Here is a 20,127-nt window from a genome sequence, read left to right as displayed (position 1 = left end):
TACGAACACTTTATCTCTCCATTTACAAGTGTCATACTGGCTTGCATCCCAAGTACCTGCAATAAACAGAAAAAAGTGTGCGAAAGCTCCAAAACACGGGTAATAGGAAAAATTTCCCCACACAATGGCTCTCTGTGTCTTGCTCATCGGAGTGCTCAGGTTTGTCACGCAGTCTTTGACGTTGAGCTGAAGAGCTCCTTCGACCACTGTAAGAAATATGAGATGACCATGAGTGAAGCTTACATAAGCTGGGTAGCAGTTTTTTCTTGACTTCTGTTTGCTTGCTCATGAAGATGTAAAAAGTTTAGTTGCGACCTTTCCTGCTAATTTTAATTGCGCGTACAGTGAATATATTCTAAAGCAGGCATGCGATGCTTGTTTTCGTTGATAAAATATTCGCGGCGCGCAGAAACTTATACTCACATGCTTCCAGTAGGCTTTGAATGTCGCTCTCACTGCAGTCACTAATGAAGCAAATTCCGATGCGTGCACCTTCGACAAACCTGTTGTTGCCACTTTCAAGTGCGAAATCTATTGCCTGCAGATTTAAAAACGAGATTAGTATTACTTTGAAGCAAATCTCATTCGATTAGTTTCGCAAATTGAGCTTTCAGCACGATAATATTTTATATAAGCCAGAAGATAAATGCCCGGATTCTCTCCTCCTGGATTGTGAGAGTTTCCACAGATGTAGGCCACAAACTTGGTGGCATTTACCTGAAGACAATCGACGCAAATAAGTATTAATTTAATGCTGGAAGTACTTCGACAGGAATTTGAAAAATGCAGCCGTCTAGTTGAAAGTTGAAATGTACCGTACTCAATTTTGATGAAAATGCTTTAAAAAGTTTGCCATAACATGCCGTAGATTCGAAAAGGCCCCCATTTTAGTGCATGCCATGTATACCCTGTGCCACTAAAGGCCGACGCCATTGTAGAAGGCGCAAATGAAATCTGCAAATCAAGGGCTAGAGGTGTCAGATCTGTTCGCACCGGAACTCACTTGCGCGGCAGAAACGTGGAGGCTAACGAAAAGGGTTCAACCTAGATTGAGGATCGGCTGGATTCCAAGAGAAGGCCCGCGTAGCAGGGAACGGCACAAAGTTAATAGGGCGGATTAGATTGAGAAGTTTGCGGGATTAATGTAGCCGCGGTTGTCACAGGAAAGGGTTTTTAAATTTTTTAACGCATCGCTTTTAAATTGGAGAGATGTGGGAAATGCCTACGTCCCGCAGTGGGCGTAGCCAGGCTGATATGTATGATTATGCTGGACCGTTTTTTACTAATTCGAGCCAGTGACCTCAACAAGCCTGTTAGCCACGCGTGTGTATACCCAACAATTCTGGATAAAACCATTTTTGAACGGGAACCAATTTATGAACGCGAATTTTTCATATATTGTAAGATTTCATTATAACAATCAATATATCTACAGATCTTCCGTCGGCAGGCTTGCATTTTTTAGTTATTAACGTTTTTTGCTGTCGTCAAAAGCGTCCCCCATTGGTTTTCTATAGCAGCCTTAACTGCTTGATGCGAGTGATGAAAACACTCTAAATGAAAGGCTTTGCTACATATCTGAAGAATGAACCATTACCTTGAATATTTTCATAAAAATGCCTTACAATATTTCAATATTCAAAATTTTTGTCCAAGAACGTTGGGCATGGAATAATCAAAATAACACTCAATCAGGAGCCAACGTTGAAGAGGTTTTGACAATGCAGACGCAAATATGCTGCCGTTAGCTGTAGAGTTCACAATGCAGCTAAATTTCAGTGAATGAAAGTACATTATCGTTCACTTTTGAAGGGTTTAACATTTCAGTCGGAGTGACTTTTTCGCTGGATAATAAGTTCGAATAGCCATTGGGCTGAACAGGATGCTGTGCATTTGTAGCCGTAACACCTTACTGCTGCGGTTATTTTCTGGCGCCACGTAAGTTACTTTAGCTTCAGCACCATGTGCACAAGCCAAGCATAATTTCTCTTCGTGTCGTGTGCTTTCTTTGGAGGATTAAGTTTCGCTTGCTGTGTCACAGTGCTGTTAAACTTTGGCTTGTCATACGGTGTCGACAAATAGAGCCTGGACTGTTAAAAAAACGCGGGAAGTCAAAATGCTGGAATCGCCCCAGCTTACGTCATTTACCATTCGAAGCAGCTTGTGCAACGAAAATACAGCTACGTTGTCCTTCCGTAAAACCATACAGAGCGTGAGATAAAAAAAAAGTTACAGCACCAGACAGCACTTCCTAGGCACAGCATAGAACCTCGCGACGTCCGTCTTTTTTTTCTTGTTTTTGAAAAGCGATCATTTCTTTCTAGGCATTAAATAGCCCTACCATTCTGTACAGCGGGGGATTTTAAATCTAGCCGACTCAGTGAGAAGCAAAAACAGCTGTAGACGCTTCGAAAAAGTTTTGAAAGTCGAGTGCAGAATAGTCCACACCTTGCCCGCAAAGGAAGGAGAGATTTATAATGTATTTCAATAGACAAGATTATTAAAGGAGTTTTTTAATAATACCTTAAAACAATAAATATTTTGCAGGCTTCTTGTTGCCTTGTGTTCATTAAATATAAAACCGACAAAGAAGTGTACAACTAGTATTACAAAACCGATTCACTGGCTTAGTAGACAAAAACTATCAAGAGGTACTCCTTGGTCAATAATATAGATTGCTTTCAATAACGTAACCACGAAAGCTTGGTGTTTAAAAAGTAATAAAAAAAAGACCTCTGCCTACCCTTTATTGTGTTATTACACAGAGGAGTTTTTACAAATAAAATATCGTCATAAGCGAGCCAGCACTACCGCAATTTTTGCGCCCTTGCCATGCGCCAGGCAAGTTGGCTGCTCACCCTTGGGTGGGACAGAGTTATTGCCGGTGTCAAGTACCGGAGCACCTCAGTGGCGTTGCCGTCCAGGTACAGGTTGCAGTAATGGGCTCGTACAGTTTCTCTTCCGTAGTGATCCTGCACAACCGTCTCGACGCATTCATCGAAAGCTCCAACGTCAGACAGAGTACCTTGGAACAATCCGGTGGGATACTTGCCCGTGGCATCTATCACTGGGAAAAAGATCATAAAGACAAAATTCAGTGTTTAGCTGTTGTCCGATTTACCAGAGTGAAGTGGGCTGATGCTACATACATCCTCAATGTGACTTCAAGAGGAGCGCGTTCATCGTGCGATTGTCTTTTCACGAGTTATGCTTTCGTATGCCTTTTGGTCAGGCTCTACATAGCGCTATCCCTTTCTCAGGCTCGGCGACCCGCATGAAAGCCGAAGGAAGCACAATACGAACCGCCGGACGCATTGTGCTTGCTGTTTTGTTGTGGTTTCCTTAACCAATATAGTAACCTAATTATGTTTCATAGTACACTGCTTAATTTACCTCATCTTAGGCTGAGTTAAGTTTCGTCGCAATTGAATATCATAGTAAACGTTACACAAATATTACGCACTTCCTCAAGGTAGCCATCTTTCAGTCAGTTAATCAGGCAATCAGTGTTAGGCTATTTATTGATGACGAGTGTGTAGGCTGCAAAGGGCTATTCTCATGCGATGAGCGCGCTTTCATTTCCTTTATTAGCCTTGATGCTTCTTAGATGTAGCCCTCAACGGTTTAGCGTCACGTCTGCGTTTACTAGAAATAACTTGCCCACAATGTTTACTTCGTAGGCGTAAAATATATTCTTCAAATTTATGCCGCTCCTCTTGTCAGGAGAAAAAGACGAAACATGTTTTAAATCCATGTCTTGTTTTTTGTATGTTGAAGGTCTGAGGCTGCATATTCATCCGAACTTTAAAATTTTTCATCTCCGTGCAATTTTTTCTTTCTTTCTTTCTCTCTTTCTTTCTTTCTTTCTTTCTTTCTTTCTTTCTTTCTTTCTTTCTTTCTCTCTTTCTTTCTTTCTTTCCTTCCTTCTTTCTTTCTTTCTTTCTTTCTTTCCTTCTTTCTTTCTCGCTTTCTTTCTTCCTTCCTTTCTTTCTTTCTTCCCTTTCTTTCTTGTTCCTTTCTTTCTTTCTTCTCTATTTCTTTCCATTGACTGATCTCGACGATAGGTCCGACATTACTACTCGACCGGCTCCGGCACGCCGGTCCTCTCAGCACCTGTGGTACCCTGAAACTGGGCAAAATATTATGGGTTGATGCAATGCACGGCGCCCACAGTTCTATGGCGGCGAAGCGGAAAGTTCTCGTGTGCTGATCTTCCTGTGCCCATAAAATAACCCCATTTGATGTAAATTAATTCAGAGGCCTCCACTACTACCTATCCCATTGCATAGCTCCTGCTTTGAAAGATAAATCTGCCCAAGAGTAATTCGTATTTTGCTGCGCTAGTTATATATAAGATGTATTCAGATCAGGACGGTAATGAAGTTCCCATGTTCATTTTTTTGCTTTAATTACATTTTTATATGCGAAACGAAAATGTGTCGACGTATAACAGACCTTAGCTTTTCGAGAAAAGCTTTAGTGTGCTTGGAAAAAATCGTATATCACAGGAGCTGGAAAACGTCGCTTTTATGATTTCGCAAAATCGCCAGTTTTTATTCACGCATAGCCGAACATAAAATTTTGTGAAACGTGAATATTTGTTCATCACTCCTGTGTAAAAGTTACTGTTTGAAGCAGTGCAAAAATATTTTCTGGTTGTTAGATTTTCGCAGCAAAAATGTCGCAAACATCGCTCCAAATGGTACGCATCCTAAGGAGACTTCAGGACGATGATGGGGCAAGAAGAAGCATAAACTTGAGGCTGAAAATTTTCCTCAGTATATATCGGTATTTTCTACTATCATAAGAGGAAATTCGTACATCTGGAAGGATATTTTTTTTTGATTGGGCGTGGAAACTTTCTGGAATATAAAATTGTACGAAACTCTTCTTGAACTCTGACTAAAAAAAAAACCTCACCGCCGATTTGTTTTAAGAATTTAGCTGAAAGACCTAAAGTACCTAATAATTCTTTGTTACGAATGAGGTGTTGCCTTATATTGCCAAGCTATAAAACTAAATGCTTAATTTTTCGTTCAGTTACCATTGCTAGATATTGACCATTAGAAAGAGTAACGGTCATTAATTCGGCGTCTAATTGAGTGCATAAAATTGCATCGTAGTTAACATATTGCCAAAATCAAACAAAATAGCTTAGAATTAAGCGTTTTTCTTCGCTCTATTTTTAATAAGTTCAACGCTAATCAGTCCCTTATTTCGCGTACTCTCTACAGGTCTGGCTAATGTCAGCAGAAGCAAATATGTCCTTCTGAACCTGAATGTTCCCATGTTACTTAATGTTACTTATTGTTAGTGTTGCTTTATTATTATATTTGTTTATTGATTGTTGTCTCATATGAACTTTTAATCACCGCTTGCTCTCTATAGAAATTATGGTTTGTGCGTATTAAAGGGGCCACGGCTTCGAGCAAATTTTTTCTTATTTCTTGGTGTATTTGCATAAATTTTTTGAGAGTATTAAAGATAACTTTATGCCCACTCTAACAAAACTTCACTGTTATACGTCCAGAAAGTTGTTTTCTAATATATATTTTTATTCATTATCCCAGAGTTAAGAATATGTAGCCGAAGTCTGGTTCAACATTCACTGCGTTCCTAATAACGTGCTACAGGTTTTTACATTATGAGAATTTTTGTCGGCTAAGACATTCTAGATTTTTTTTTTATTTGATAAGCCCAAATTCTGGCTTTGAATTTTTGTGATGTGGTGTTCAGGGACAAATCTAGGGACAAGTTTCATGCAATGAATTTAAACTTTACACATTTGAAAAACAAACAATGTCGTCACCTGCCGTATGGTCTTAAGAGTGCAACAAAATAAACTAGGTAAAAATATATGAAACGGTCGTGATAAAGCCTGTGATAAAGCATCTAGGTAGCAAACCGCAACAGAGAAACACGCCCGTTGGCCGAGAGTTTTCCTGGAATGCACAGCCGCCCCGGTATACAAAACACTGCATTTAAGAGTACTTCCCCTCTGGTTTCGGCAATAAAACTTCGGGACAGCATAAAATAAAGGGGCATACAAGGGGATACAACAATTATGAAAAATCAATGCTGTGGCAAAGTTTCAGAGCTGCGTGTCCTCTTAAGTCAGCGACTTTTTCGAATGTGAATATCAGTACCTCGACGTCAAAAGGCATGTTTGGCTGGTCATTTATTCAGGCTGAGCTACAAGCCGGAACGGGTTCAAGTACTACTAGACACATTTACATCCTTGAGTTTATTTACACAGGATAACAGACCCAGACAGACAATTACTATTCCCGCATGAATACCGGATCCAACAACCCACTGACAAACACAAAGACATCATATGGAAGATCAGATCGAGCTTCCAGGTTCGCCCTTTTCCCAGAGCGCATAAATCCGAACAATAACCTGGACAGACGAGCGTCAAGAACCATGCGCCTCTCCAAGGAATGGGACGAACACCCCGACACCCTCTACGTCGATGCAACACCGGCCCCTTTGCTGCTCCTCAGGTCGGAAATCATCTGTCCCCCAGGGCACCAGTCGGTCATCGGCAACGAATCTACCCACCGAAAAGATCGCGATTTTCTTTCCCCACCGAGCACCCCACCGATCGAGTCCACCGACGTAATGCAACTCACATACCTCGAACTCACCCTAAAGTCTCAAAACAGTCAAAAAACAGTCTCATCCCACAAAACACTTCACCCAGCAAGAAGAACATACACTCTGTAGACTACAAACACGCACACTCATCACACCACAACTCCTCCATAAGTGGTGCCCTACTGACTTCACAGCAGAATGCCTCCACTGCGGCGAGGACTCAGCCAAATCCTACCACGCAATATGGGCGTGCCGAAACAGCCCCAATAACCCTAACCTATGAGGGAAATCTTAAAGGAAATCGGTAGTGACATTTATTTTTTAATCGAATCGAAGTTTACCATTTTTAGAGATTCCTGAATTCGAGAAGATATCAACACCTAATCTGAAAAACAACTTACTCATCCAGAAGTACCAATTTTTTCTGACGGTAGTAGCACGGACTGACAAACTGAGGAAAACTTTCACCCTCATGTTCTTATTTCTTTTACTTCCGTTATCGTCCTGAAAAGTGGCTTTTTTTAGCACACATACCCCATTGAACGACGCAGGCGATTTTTTATACGAAGCATACTACTTTAGCTACCACTTCAGCCCTTCACCGTGATTATGCGCCACCAAATCACGTGATACATGACGTCACACCACGTGACACGATGACGTCACGACAGTAGAGAAACGGGGGCCCACCTCGCGCCGTCGCTGTGGTTGTGCGCCTCCAAATCACGTGACACGATGATGCCACACCACGTGACACGATGACGTCACGGCAGTGGAGAAACGGGGGCCCACCTCGCGCCGTCGCTGTGGTTGTGCGCCTCCAAATCACGTGATACATGACGTCACACCACGTGACACGATGACGTCACAGCAGTGGAGAAACAGGGGCCCACCTCGCGCCGTCGCTGTGGTTGTGCGCCTCCAAATCACGTGATACATGACGTCACACCACGTGACGCGATGACGTCACGACAGTGGAGAAATGGGGGCCCACCTCGCGCCGTCGCTGTGGTTGTGCGCCTCCAAATTACGCGACACAATGATGCTTCGCATTCTCCAGGCTTAATGTGTGCTTTTTTAGCATTTTAAATGCTTAGTTGCTTTTTCGGGCCAAGAGTTGTACGGCGCCAAGTTAAGCCTCAGCCATTTTTTTTGCTTGGAAATTACAAGACCGAAAATGTATTTTTGCGCCATTCCCACAAGAGAAGTTTCACTATAATTGGTGAAAAACACTTTCCCGTTAAAAAAAATTTATTTTTGGTTCTCCTAAGATCCACGCCTGCGATTCGCAAAAGCGACATTTCCTTTCCCTTATGATATATGATTTTTTTTTGCCCAGAATACAACAGTTTTTTTTTTGCAAAAGTAAGGTCCATTCTTTTGCGACGACACATTCGCTCATAAAATAAAAAACCTAATTTAAAAGAAAATATATCATGGGGCTTTTATTACCGTCCTTATCTGAACACACCCACATGATCGAGAACAACATGAGTGGAGTTAAGTTGAAATAACTAGGTAAGCAGCAACAATAATTTCTAAACGCCACGTGGTATCTCTTAGCAGTCAGCGTAGCAGACAAGTAGTGCGCAAGAAGGCTTGAAATATAACACCGGTAAATTAAACTTTAAGATGTCATGTTAAAGTTATTGCCACTATCCTCGCAGGTTTGGTAAAATAGAGTAAACATAAAATTATGGGTAATATGCTAAGCTGCACGCAACTTTCAGAGATTGTTGTTTGAAAAAAGGCACAGAAATTATTATCAATCACCACAGCTTTCTTTCCCTTGCTTTTTCACTATGTGGACTACAGCTAGAATCTGTGCTGCAGGATGTGGTAAACTACAGGTAGGGTAATTATGCCACAGTCAGGACGAAAATGCAATATTGTCGTCGTGGCACCGCAGCCGATGATCTAAATTTGTTCTGTTTATTTGCCGCTCTGTCAATCTATGTCAGGCAATAAGCAGGCAAATTGGCGCAACACATTTCCGAGAAAATGTGTTGGAACCATTACGAACGGCTCTTCCTCAAAGAAGAGGTGTGGGATACAAACCCAAACTTAAATCGTACTCCGTCGTAGCAGCTAAAAAAAATGCGATGAAGCAATTGCTGCTTGTGCAAGGTCGATGCTACCCGCCTCCGTGAGTTTTCTGGTGTTAAGCCGACATAATCACGGCCCTTTACCCATGAAAGGCGGCGTTGGGAGACATAAGTGAAACAGCGCACGTTTTGTCACACTTTTTGCGCTGCGGGGTCCCCAAGGACACAAGAGGTGTGCGCCTAATGGGGGGCCGCTGATTTATTGCATTACGTAGGAGGTAGCAGTCTACCATTCCAGGAAGCTGCCCACTCTGAGAACGCAAGAGAGGCTACTTCCTCGTGGTTGAAATAATTTATTGCTTATCTCTGGCATCATTGACCCTCGTTGCGTCTGTGTTTATGAAAAAATGTTTCCTTTCAAAAGAAAATCGTGATTCAGATGTTCTTTTCAAAAAGCAGAACGCCTCAGAGAAGAAATGATGGAGCTCGCACAGCGACATCATATTGCGGAAGCACCAGTAACACGTGGCCCTTGCGCAAGACAAATATCTCTCCTTTTCTGTAGGTTTGTGCTTATTTATCGCTTTGATCATATACATTTTTTTAGGCGGGGAGGCGGGAGAGGGGTTGCGGGAGGTTAGTAATGTATTGTGGTAACGCGTGAGTGACATGAAACTTTGAAGAGCAATGTACGAGGTCTGTTAGAAAAGTATCCGACTTTATTTTTTTTTTGCGAACACCTGATGGATACGAAACAAGCGCGCTTACAGCAGCCGACCTTGAACCCTCGTGCGCATGCACGAATTTTTTCCCGCCTGCCGATAGCGTTAGTCGCTGGGAAGCAACGTTTGAGTGAGGCAGTGCGCAGTGCTCTCGTCGGTTTTTTGTTGCAAGGAAAATGGCGGAGCGAGAGGAGCAGTGCTACTACCTCAAATTTTGCCAGAAACTTGGCGATAGCCAAGTGGAAACCATTCGAAATGTTCAGACGGCTTCCGGTGGTGATGCTATGAGCAGCACACAGATTAAGCAGTGCTGGAACTGGTTTAAAGACGGCCGCACATCCGTGGAGAGAGAGCCACGCTCCGGTCGGCCATCAACATGCCGAAATGACCAGGTAATTGCCGAAGTGAACGCTGTGGTGATGCGGGACTGTTGTGTGACTATCCGAGAAATGGCGGAAGAGGTGGACATCAGCAATTTTTCTGCACATTCCATTATCACCGAAGATTTGGCCATGTAGAGAGTGGCAGCGAAATTTGTGCCGAAGCTGCTGACGGTGGAGAAAAAGCAGCTTCGTGTTGAAGTCTCACAGGCGATGCTGGATTCCACAAAGAATTACCCTGACTTCACCGACGTCGTAATCACTAGTGACGAGTCTTGGGTGTACGGGTACCACCCGGAAACCAAATCCCAGTCGTTACAGAGGACGCATTCCACGTCCCCAAGACCAAAGAAGGCCCGGAAGTGCGCAGTAATGTCAGAGTGATGCTGACTGCTTTTTTGACTCCCTCTGTGTGGCACACACGAGTACGCACCCCACAGGGTCAAAGAATGACTAAAGAGTACTACAGGGATGTCCTCCATCGCCTACGTGGTGCTGTGCGGCGCAAGAGACCGGAATTGAGGTCAACAAGAAATTGGCGCATCCCTCGCGGCATTTGCTCCTGCACATTCCTCGCATTTGATTCAGACTTTTCTGGCGAAAAACCAGACTCCTGTAGTTCAACAGGCTCCTTACTCTCCTGATATGTCCCCCTAAGACTTCTGGCTGTTTCCTGAAATGAAGAGGCCATTGAAAGGAGCGCCATTTCAGAAAAGAAAGGACATTATGACTGCAACGACAGCAGAGCTAAATTCCATTCCGAAAAGGGCCTTTTCGGAATATTTCCAACAATGGCAGCACCGCTGGGAGATGTATATGTAGCCCCAAGGAGACTACTTTGAAGCTTATTAGGTATCTAACGCTCCAGTTATGCCAGTTTTTTTTCTTCGGCCAAAGGTCGGATACTTTTCTAACAGACCTCGTATACAAAAGCCTGAGGCGCTTTTTCCTCTTCTTTGTGAAACACCTACGCCGCCATTCACACTACGTCCAAGTACGATGAGATAATCACATTTTGCAGCGTTGGTGCATGTACAGCTGCTAAAAGTAAAGAGAGCTTTAACTGCGTATTATGTGGAATATGCGATCAAACAGTGACGTAAACATGTAAACTTCAAGCTAGTTTGAGAGACGTGCATGCTCGCCAAGTTGACGGCGCTTAATATATGACGGAAACCCAAGCACTGGGAGGCCTGAGCAAGGAGTTGCTGTACAGCGGCAGGCTAGTTTTTTTTTTTTTCTATCGGCACAAGTCCGCGGAAGTCCTCCTTTACAAGGGAAAGCTTAATTCTTTTTTTTTCCGATAGGCGACTGTTTACAACGCAGTCGCCGTCTATCCAGATCCTGGGCGAAATAGAAAGAAAGCAGCCATGCGAGGTCGCATGCGTATTTGGCCCTCTCCAGAAACCACGAAGCTCCACCGATTCCTTGCCGTCGTTATGCATAGCCAAGCAGACGCTGTCAGCCATGACTCCATTAGTCGCGCAGCTCTAGTTCACGATTCGCGTTGCGGAAGACGGTCCGCCAAATCTTTTGTTAGCACTCAATGGAGGATCATTAAATGGGATGCTCGGACAAGGGTGTAACGATTTGCCTTCGTTGTTACCGCTTGGGCCGGGCCTCTCCTTACCTTTCCTCGTATACTGATACGAGAGGCTGTTCAGGACAGTAGTCAGATTCCCGGAGTCGTCCTTTCCCGGTAACAATCCTGGTCTTTATACAGACGGTTAAGAAAAAAAAACAGTGATTAATTTTCACTCGCCACACTACACCTGGGCTGCAAGGAACGCCGAAGTGGAGAGACTACCTTCGTGTCTTTAATGTTCAAGTAGATCGCAGTTAAGTTTCATTCTACCTCCATCGAAGTTAAATTGCTACACGCGAAACTATGGGTAGAGGTTTGTGTCTTGTCAGCTGTAACGTACTATCGGGGACGAAGCTCTCCAGGACGCGGAAGATGCGATCTAGGTCCATAGGTGTCATGTCTGCCAACGAACATCTACTGTCATTGCACCACATTAGAGCAAATGAGTCTGACTATGACTTCCGGAAGTTTGGCTTTAATCAACTGCCTTACAACAGAGCGATAGGCCTTTGTTCCCGGGTATGCGTCCTGGAGAGTTTTGTCCCCAGTAGTACGTCTCGTTCATGAGTCTGCAAAATTTTCCCGTTGTACATTTCCCCCCTCTGATTGATAAATCGTGTAAAGCATGTCTGTTTTTTCACGTTTTCTTGAGCTATTCTGCAGCAATACGGCTTTTGTTAAAGACCTCATTGTGCCCCTTTCTGTGCATGACTTGGCATGAATGAAGAGTTTTTCATTTCTGAAGAAATGTGGAGACATGCGGATGTATCGAAACATGTCCTTTCCGGTACAAGTAAAGCTGCCTTAATGGATAATCTGTTCATTCTAACGGACACACTGTAGATGAACACAGGGTAATGTGAATGAATCTAGTGTAAATAAACATGTAAAATCATGTTTTAACTGGGTCAGGTCATAGGCTGAGGGTAGGCAGCAATTCTGATGCCTACCTTCACCCAAAAAGGTTGAAAAAGGTTGTCGCCTGCCAGGAGAAAAATGAAAAATGGCGTGCTGCAGCTGCACATTGCCAGCTGCATATTGCCGCATATATGTTTCATACGTGTCAGCGAATTTCGTGGTCATCACGGATGTCCCGTCGCATGGTGAAGCCGTCAGAATGTATACGCATGCGTGTGCCGAGCCTCTCTATGGAAAGCTCGTGTACCGAAATGTGCGTGTACCGAAAAGTGTGTGTGCGGAAAAGACCGTGCAACGATAGGTCCACGTCGCTGACAGTATATAAAGAAATCGTCAACACCGAAAGGCTCTCTATCACAAAGTCCTACAGACGCGCTGAATCGCACGCTTCCTTATAGTTGTAACGGGCCAGTAAGACCCTCATTACAGTTAGTGGGGTCACAAATCTATTCTCTCAGACAAATTCTGGACAAGAAAAGGACTGTCTAGCTCAAAGCACTGGCAAACTTCGTTGCTTCAATTTTCATTCTTAAACCGCATCACAGAACACAGAAAAAAAATGCTACTAACATGAGCCCTACCAGAATTGCGTGAAGCTGACATGACTGCTAGAAAGCGTTGGCTCTCTCTCTACATCGAAATACAGTTTCCAAGCTACGCGAGATTAAGTAATTCACATACTGCGTGAGCTTTCATATTAGTTACAAACTGATCGTTCGTGGTGTTTTGTTTTGCTTCAGGTGTCATTTTCTGGTCCTTGTCCTATCGTAAGCTGCAGATGGAGTATGTTTGACTGTAGTCTCTTGCAATTCTCTTTACAGCTTACTTAACGGTTGCACTACAAGCCGTTAAAAAAGTACTGAAAACGTGGTGCTTAGAGACTCGTAAAATAGGGGCCGTATTCTTTAAGGAGTCATCATCCGTTTTCGATTTCTAATCCATTTGGCCCTATTGCCTTGGCCCCTGTTGTTAGGGGACATCATTGCGGCTCTCAAGCGTCCAAGGGAAGTAACCGGACTATTGGCTCACTGGCGACCAGAGCTCGCCATTGGTTGCATATCACAGCCAATGGTTAACCAATGCATGCAACGAGAGTCGAAGGCTGTCGCCTTCGTGGGAGCCCGCTACCTTGTGATTTCTGTGATTGGATGCTTGTCGCTTTAATATAATGCTGCCGTAACGTTGACGTCGCTCCAAATGAAATGGAAAAAGAATATCCATTTCAGAAGAACCCTTATAGGATACGGCCCCAGTAGGCAGTTTCAGTGGCTGTGCTCCCTAGATTCCTAAAGAACAAACTAATTATCGTAACAACCTTTAACGCATGAAGGCAATAATTTCCAATACACAATGCATGTAAAGTAAAACTGAAATTTGCTTAGAGCTCATGGTCAAGCAACTCCAAATAGACGAAGATGAAGTAAAGGCTGTGACCAAAAAAGCGCATTTTGGCGGTTATAGGTCATAAATGCGTATAGAGGGCAAAACGCCTACCTATAACACGTTCTGGGCGTGTTTCGGGCTGAACACGCAATATCTAGCGATAGCATTAGGTTAAAAACGGTCTGGATGTAAGTATGTTTGGTTTGGTTTTGTGGGGTTTAACGTCCCAAAGCGACTAAGGCTATGAGAGACGCCGTAGTGAAGGGCTCCGGAAATTTCGACCACCTGGGGTTCTTTAACGTGCACTGACATCGCACAGCACACGGGCCTCTAGAATTTCTCCTTCAAAGAAATTCTAGCCGCCGCGGCCGGGACCGAACCCGCGTCTTTTGGGCCAGCAGCCGAGCACCATAGCCACTGAGCCACCGCGGCGGCGTAAGTATGTTCAGTTAACCTCGTAGGATTTTATCGTCAGTTTTTGCCTTCCTGGTGGCAGCGGCTTTGGGAGCTGCGGAACACACAGTTCGGCTGTTCTAGGCATGCGTTTTGCCCTCTGTACATCTATACAACTATCCACTATGCCAGCTATACAGATTAGAGCTCTGCAATGCTGCTGGAAGCCCCTTTAATACGTTACTGCTGACGTAAGCGTAAAAGGCACTAAATGCGAAGCTCAGGATGCGTTCTGTCCTTGCCAATCCGCCCACAGGTCCGCGCATGAGCAGAAATGTCGACGCTTACAACATGCACAGGCACAAACATGATGTATGTATGTGCGTACATAGATGCGCACATACATGCATTCATTGCAATATCACTTGCCTGCAGTTCTAAATTCACTCGAATAAGTACAAAATCGGATGTATTTAGCTGTGAAAGACCGGCTGGTCATGAAAATAATATTGTTACGGGCGCAAGACCTTGAGTAAAGGTCAGTTCACGCCAGGCGTATTAGGCGCACCAAGTCAGCTCCCGATAGCCTCCAGCCCACCCAACTTCCATCTCTTTTCACTTCTGCAACTTCGTCTTCGCTCGTCCGTGGCATTTGCCCCCTGCGCAGCCGAAGCACGCCGGGCGAGTTATGTTGTGTCCCGAGAGTGGCACGGCTTAAGACGAGTAGCATGTTATAGTTCAGTTATCGCGGAACGACAGCCAGTTGCAGTGAGGCGCGCAATCTCATATGTGATGTCAATATTTCTGTCCACAACCACGTAAGGGCCATCGTAGTGCTCCAGTAGCTTCTGGTGCAAGCCGCGGCGGTTGGCTTTTCTCCAGAACCAGACCATATCGCCTGGAGCGCAGATAACATGCCGGTGGTGGCGATTGTAGCGGTCTTTTAAGCGCTCTTGTGAAGCAATGGATTACACGCGGGCAATCCGACGAGCTTCTTCAGCTAAAGACAGCATCTCGGCGATACAAAGGTGGTCACTGGTAGAAAATGGTAGGATGGTGTCCAGGGTGTAGCGCGGCGTGCGAACGTACAAGAGGTAGAATGGACTGTATCCGGCCATTTCATGAGTGGGGGTATTGAAGGCGTATGTGGTGAAGGGCAGTATGGTGTGCCAGTTATTACAGTCAGAGTCCACATGCATGGCAAGCATGTTGGTGAGTGTTCTGTTTATGCGTTCTGTCAAACCGTTTTTCTGTGGGTGATATGGCGTTCAGTGCCTGTAGGTAACCGTACACAAACGAAACAGCTCTTCAGCGATATCAGCCATGAATTGGCGGTCTCGGTTGCTGATTACCGCTCGCGATGGTGATAGCGCAGAATATAAATTTTGATAGCATATGAAAATTATAGAAAACCTTTTACGGCGCCGTTTTGTTTTGAACTGCATCAAAACAAAAGCGTGATGGAGCGTATGTTCGTCAGGGTACAAAAACTTTCTTATAGTTCACTTTTACTAAGGCATTTCCAGTGCTTGCTACAACGGAAACATTGATCGAAATTCTATATGGATGTTATTATATCAGTGTTACTGCAACCAGAACTAAAATTTACCGAGGTGAGCGCGCGTGTCACGAGTGCTTAGGCAGTGTGCTACGGCACGAATGAAATGAAATACTGTTAGCGCAGCTGCTTTTCTATGCGCAAAAGACTAGTGTCTGGATGGTTTGTATGTCTGTCGGGCTGGGTTTGTGCGGAAGCACTGTCCGTGAGACTCAGTGTGCTTTCTTCTTCAAAGCACTGCTCGAGCGCACTAGGCAAGCGTGCTCCCCTCTGTGCGCGTGCACAATGCCACAGTTCGTCAAATCAATGGTACGCCTCCCCCTTACATGCACACACAGAAGAAGCAGAACTAGCGTGATTTAAAAACAAAGGGCGCTAGAAAAGAACAAAACGTTGTCTTACATCTGTATGCCCAGGGCTCCATGTTTCGTATGGCCCTCACGAAGTTCACGAGCCCCAGAGAACAGTCGGGTGAAACTTTGGCCGCGATCAGCTTTCTGGCCAGAGGGCCGCTCGGGCTTCCCAAGATGCCATCCACTAATCCCTTGAGAGCCATCACAAACTCGGGCGTGGGCTGCACTGTAAGAAGGTTTTGCACGCTGGGTTGAGTAGCCGTGGCCGTGGCCTCAGACGACTTTGCCGTTGTCGCCGCAGCCGAAACCAATGGTGAGCACAGAAGGAAGACGAGAACGATGTGGCTGCATAATCGCATTGTTGTTGGAAGTCAGTGGGGCTTGAAGGTACAACGAAGATGACTTCCGGGGTTATCCGGTCACTAGGTGTGCTCTCCGTCGCGGTGAAGTTTTGTCTTCGCGTGTTGTGCTTCCAATGGAAACGTAGCTCGAACGCTACGCTGACTTCAGCCCTAGAGTTCAGGGTAGATTTACAGCAGCCTTAAATAGTAGCCTTGGGCGCACTCCGATGGCAGGTGACTTTGGGAGCGTTTCAAGGCGTACTGATTTTAGCACTCTACTGCTGTTTGGCTCTTTTCAAACTTTCAGCAGTTCGCTGAAAGACGGTAGATCATTGAGGTTTTGACCAAGAAGGACAAATGCCGCTCGTCCGTCCGCATAATGTCAACTGAGCCGGGTGAGTGAGTGGAGCTTTTCATGCATGATGAGGCCCCGGGCGATTTCCTTCGGGTCCGAAAGCTGCGCATGCTCCTTCTTTCCCCTCGAGGGTCCTTGAAGCGGCATGCTTGTGCCCTGTCTTCTGCTTCCGAGTCGACATGGGTGACCAGTCGCGGCTGCTTTGTGGCCAGAGGTCCTGCAGGATGTGCGTCAGCGGTGTGTGGGCCCGGAGATAGGCTGTTCAAGGCTGCCGGTGAGTAGAGAGCAATCACAATGCACGCCAGTTTATTAAAGATGCGAATGATGAGCCTGTGGTGCTTCGTCGGGCGGAAAAAGACAACTGTGATGCAAGCAGGAGGTCACCTTGAGGGCTGTGGCACACGTTCGGCTTTATTTGCTTATTTTTTTTCCTTTCTTTCTTGCTTCATTTTGTAGTCGTTCGTAGCAAGGCTTCGTGTAGGGCATATAATATGAGCTATCTGCTAGCATGTGACGTGTACACGTTTTTACTTACCGCTCTCAAGCCGGAAAATCAACTGTTTGTGATTTATATATTTGCTGGAAAAACGCTTCGCTCTTCGTGGCTAGCTACAGGAAATATCTTGGCGGCCAGACTAGTGTCCATAGCGCATTCATGAGTGCTTGGAGAGATACTGTGAGCTTACCGTAATTCTTTCATGTGCACAGTAGTCTTATACGTTACTTACATATGAAGAGAAAGATAATTAATCTCAGTAAAGAAAGAAAACAGTGACTCAGCAATTCGCCGGAGCGTTCTCAATAAAATCTGCAATTAGAAGGAGTGGTGTGGCTTTGCTTTTCCTCTGCGTGGACGTGCTACGTATTGCTAATTTTCCTTCGTTTTCCTTTTCCGCGTCTTTGGGAGAACGTAGCGAACAGAAGGACATTCGCACAGTCTAGGACAAGCTTTTTAATTGTATATTCCTCTTTACCTACGTTTTTTTAATCGGGAGTTTTGTCTTACTTCTTGAGGTGTAGACTGTGTCGTTTAAAATTGGCCTTTATCTAGATAGCATCGTGTTCAGCTGTGCGGCTGTCCCCGTTTTATCTCTAGGCCGGGCTTCCTCTCACGCAGCGTGGGCGCTGTCTGAAAAAGACACCATTGTTCTCATATTTGTTGCTCACATGACTAATGCGGCAAGCAAGGTCGTTTTCGTAGAAGGCGGCTGCTTCTAATTGGAGTTATCGAGGAGAACAGTGCATTCATTCATTGCCAATGGACACTACGCCACTCAGGACGATCAATGAACGTCATGTTAATGACGTTCATTGATGAAGGCCACGCCATTCATTATACCTAGGGAGTGGTTTATGTTGCGTGGTTTTTTAAAAAATCATGGACGTGACGGCGTGATCGACTGCGGACCGCAGTCTCAGGCACCTGCGTGCTTAGTGCAGCATATTTTCGCATATCATGAGACGACCCTGAAAAGTGAAGGAGCGTCTTGTGGGCTTCTCACTCTGGGTGCATTGAATATTCAGTCATTTCAGGTCTCTCTGGGGTCCGGGCAACCGGCACTGTGCATCCAAGAGACTACAGAGGGCCGAAGCCGCCGCATTCGCACGGATTCCGCTTATAGTCCAGCGTGGATGCATAAGACAGTACTGCCATTGCATCCTGTGTTGCTCTTTGGGTATTCGCGATGATTTACACCACCACCTTCTCTGCTACGCAGATTAGAACGCGGAAAGGCGGGCCCTGCTCACTCTTCTCATGAAGGCAGGGGTGCCAAATGGTTTTCCGCAAAACATCGCTTAACCTTCAAGGCACTGAACTGGCCTGCACGCGGGGACGGTGGCAGCTTGAGGCTATTCTGGATACTACTCGTGCGATTGGTGACAAAGCAGTGCCTGGTCACAGGACTGTGCCACAAATAGTCAAGCTCAATTATTGTTTAAGCGTCGCAACGGTGGCGCCGTTTTCAACAAAATTACGCAAGGCTATTCCTACCGCCAGCTTACAAGAACCTCAACCTCAAACTCGTACTGCGGCCTGTTCGTGCTATGGCAGCTTACATCGTGATATCCTAGAAAAATGAGTAATCGCACGAAGTGAAAAGTTCATGATCTATATCTGCATGTCCCTGCTGTTTGCACATCAAATAGCGGTAGTGGCTTTAGTGTGTGTGTGCGCGTTCCACCTTGCCTGTTAAGCCACTGTTGGAGTAACTTGCTCGTGGGCTGAAAGCATATCATCTTTTTTTTTTTTAAAAAAAAGTGCCCTTGAGTTCTTTAGCGGTAAGTAGTGAAAGTGACTAAGTAAGGTGGAGCGTAAGATTACTTTTGTTCCGCAATATTCGATGCTAAGTCATGTGACTAGTTAACTGGCTTCCGTCGAAAAAAGCAGCATAATATGTTTCTACAAACTTCACGTGAATAAGGTTCACCTCGTTTTAATGGCATCGCCTTCTGATCGTTCAAGCGACAGTTCAGATAGCAGCGCTCACCTACCCTAGTAATTGTCAACTGAGGGTGTAGAGGCTGGAGTCTGCTATAATTAGTATGAACAACACCAGCCTGCGTACGTGCTGCCTGAGTCGGCAGCAGTGGTCGACTGATACGCAGAACCAGTTTGAGGAAATGATTCGAGTGGTAATTTCATGTTAGTTTCGAAAGCTACCATTCATTCCACACGAAAGTGTAACATGGATTTGTTTTCCTAATGTCTTTCTTTTTTACTTCTTGATGTCAGCAAGTACTTGCAGCCTTACCGTCACATGCACCTTTCAACCTAATATGTAGACGTGATTACTAAGTACCAACCAAACGAGGACAACGGTAGTATAACGGCAGTACTCGTCATTTTCTTTTGTTATCACATCATCGGTTCTTTAGTGCAGTGAAAGTAAGACTCGGCAACACCTAGGTCAATTTGCCATCTTTAGCGCTTGCAAGTGAGCAAACTGCATCGTTTCAGTTCGGTGAGCCAGAATTTCGCATTTAACACTTAACGTATGTTACAGATCCTAATAAGGATTGGAAACGAGGCTGTAACGCTTTAATGCGTTCAGCATCGCGTCGTGACATACTGTCGTTGTTTTTTCTATCCTGCAACAACCCCTCTGATGGGGTTAGCAGAATTTAAACTGAATAATAAATAAATAAAACTACTCCGTCTTTTAGTGGAAAGCGCTGACACAGATGACCTCTGGCACGATGGATGCAGCTTAGTGAACAAAAAGCTGGCCATTTTTTCAGCTCTTGTTATGCAACGAGAAAATGTATAGAAACGTGGCCATCGCCTGTCAGCGGTATCTTGACAAAGAATTGTTTGGGCGTCGCTCGAACTCTTGCTTCCGTACAGCACAAAAATAAATCGATAAGGCATAATTTCGGAGCCACAAATTTGTGCGCTCCAGAAAAACGCACTTTCTTTTCGACCTTTGAGTAAGATAAAACATCTTTCCCGCTGGTCTTTGGCATCTCTCATGACTTCCGAGGCGAAAGCTGCG

The 20,127-nt window shown here is 44.9% G+C and overlaps 1 protein-coding gene across 1 annotated transcript in view; it reads right to left on the bottom strand.

The window, feature by feature from the left end:
• LOC149351350 (nose resistant to fluoxetine protein 6-like) overlaps nt 1-16,637 on the bottom strand; it is a 38,552-nt gene extending 21,915 nt beyond the window's left edge. Inside the window, exons 1-4 of the mRNA XM_089580698.1 lie at nt 15,987-16,637; nt 2,859-3,067; nt 424-538; nt 122-206 (exon numbers count right to left, since the gene is read on the bottom strand). Coding sequence (XP_089436824.1) covers nt 122-206; nt 424-538; nt 2,859-3,067; nt 15,987-16,296 — 719 coding nt within the window. The 5' untranslated portion in view covers nt 16,297-16,637. The remainder of the gene's footprint in view (nt 1-121; nt 207-423; nt 539-2,858; nt 3,068-15,986) is intronic.
• Nucleotides 16,638-20,127: the final 3,490 nt, after the last annotated feature.

The sequence above is a fragment of the Amblyomma mixtum genome, chromosome 3 (assembly GCF_055824585.1).
Source record: "Amblyomma mixtum isolate Tamu chromosome 3, ASM5582458v1, whole genome shotgun sequence".
Taxonomy (NCBI): Eukaryota; Metazoa; Arthropoda; class Arachnida; order Ixodida; family Ixodidae; genus Amblyomma; species Amblyomma mixtum.
This window is presented reverse-complemented; position numbering and strand designations above follow the sequence as displayed.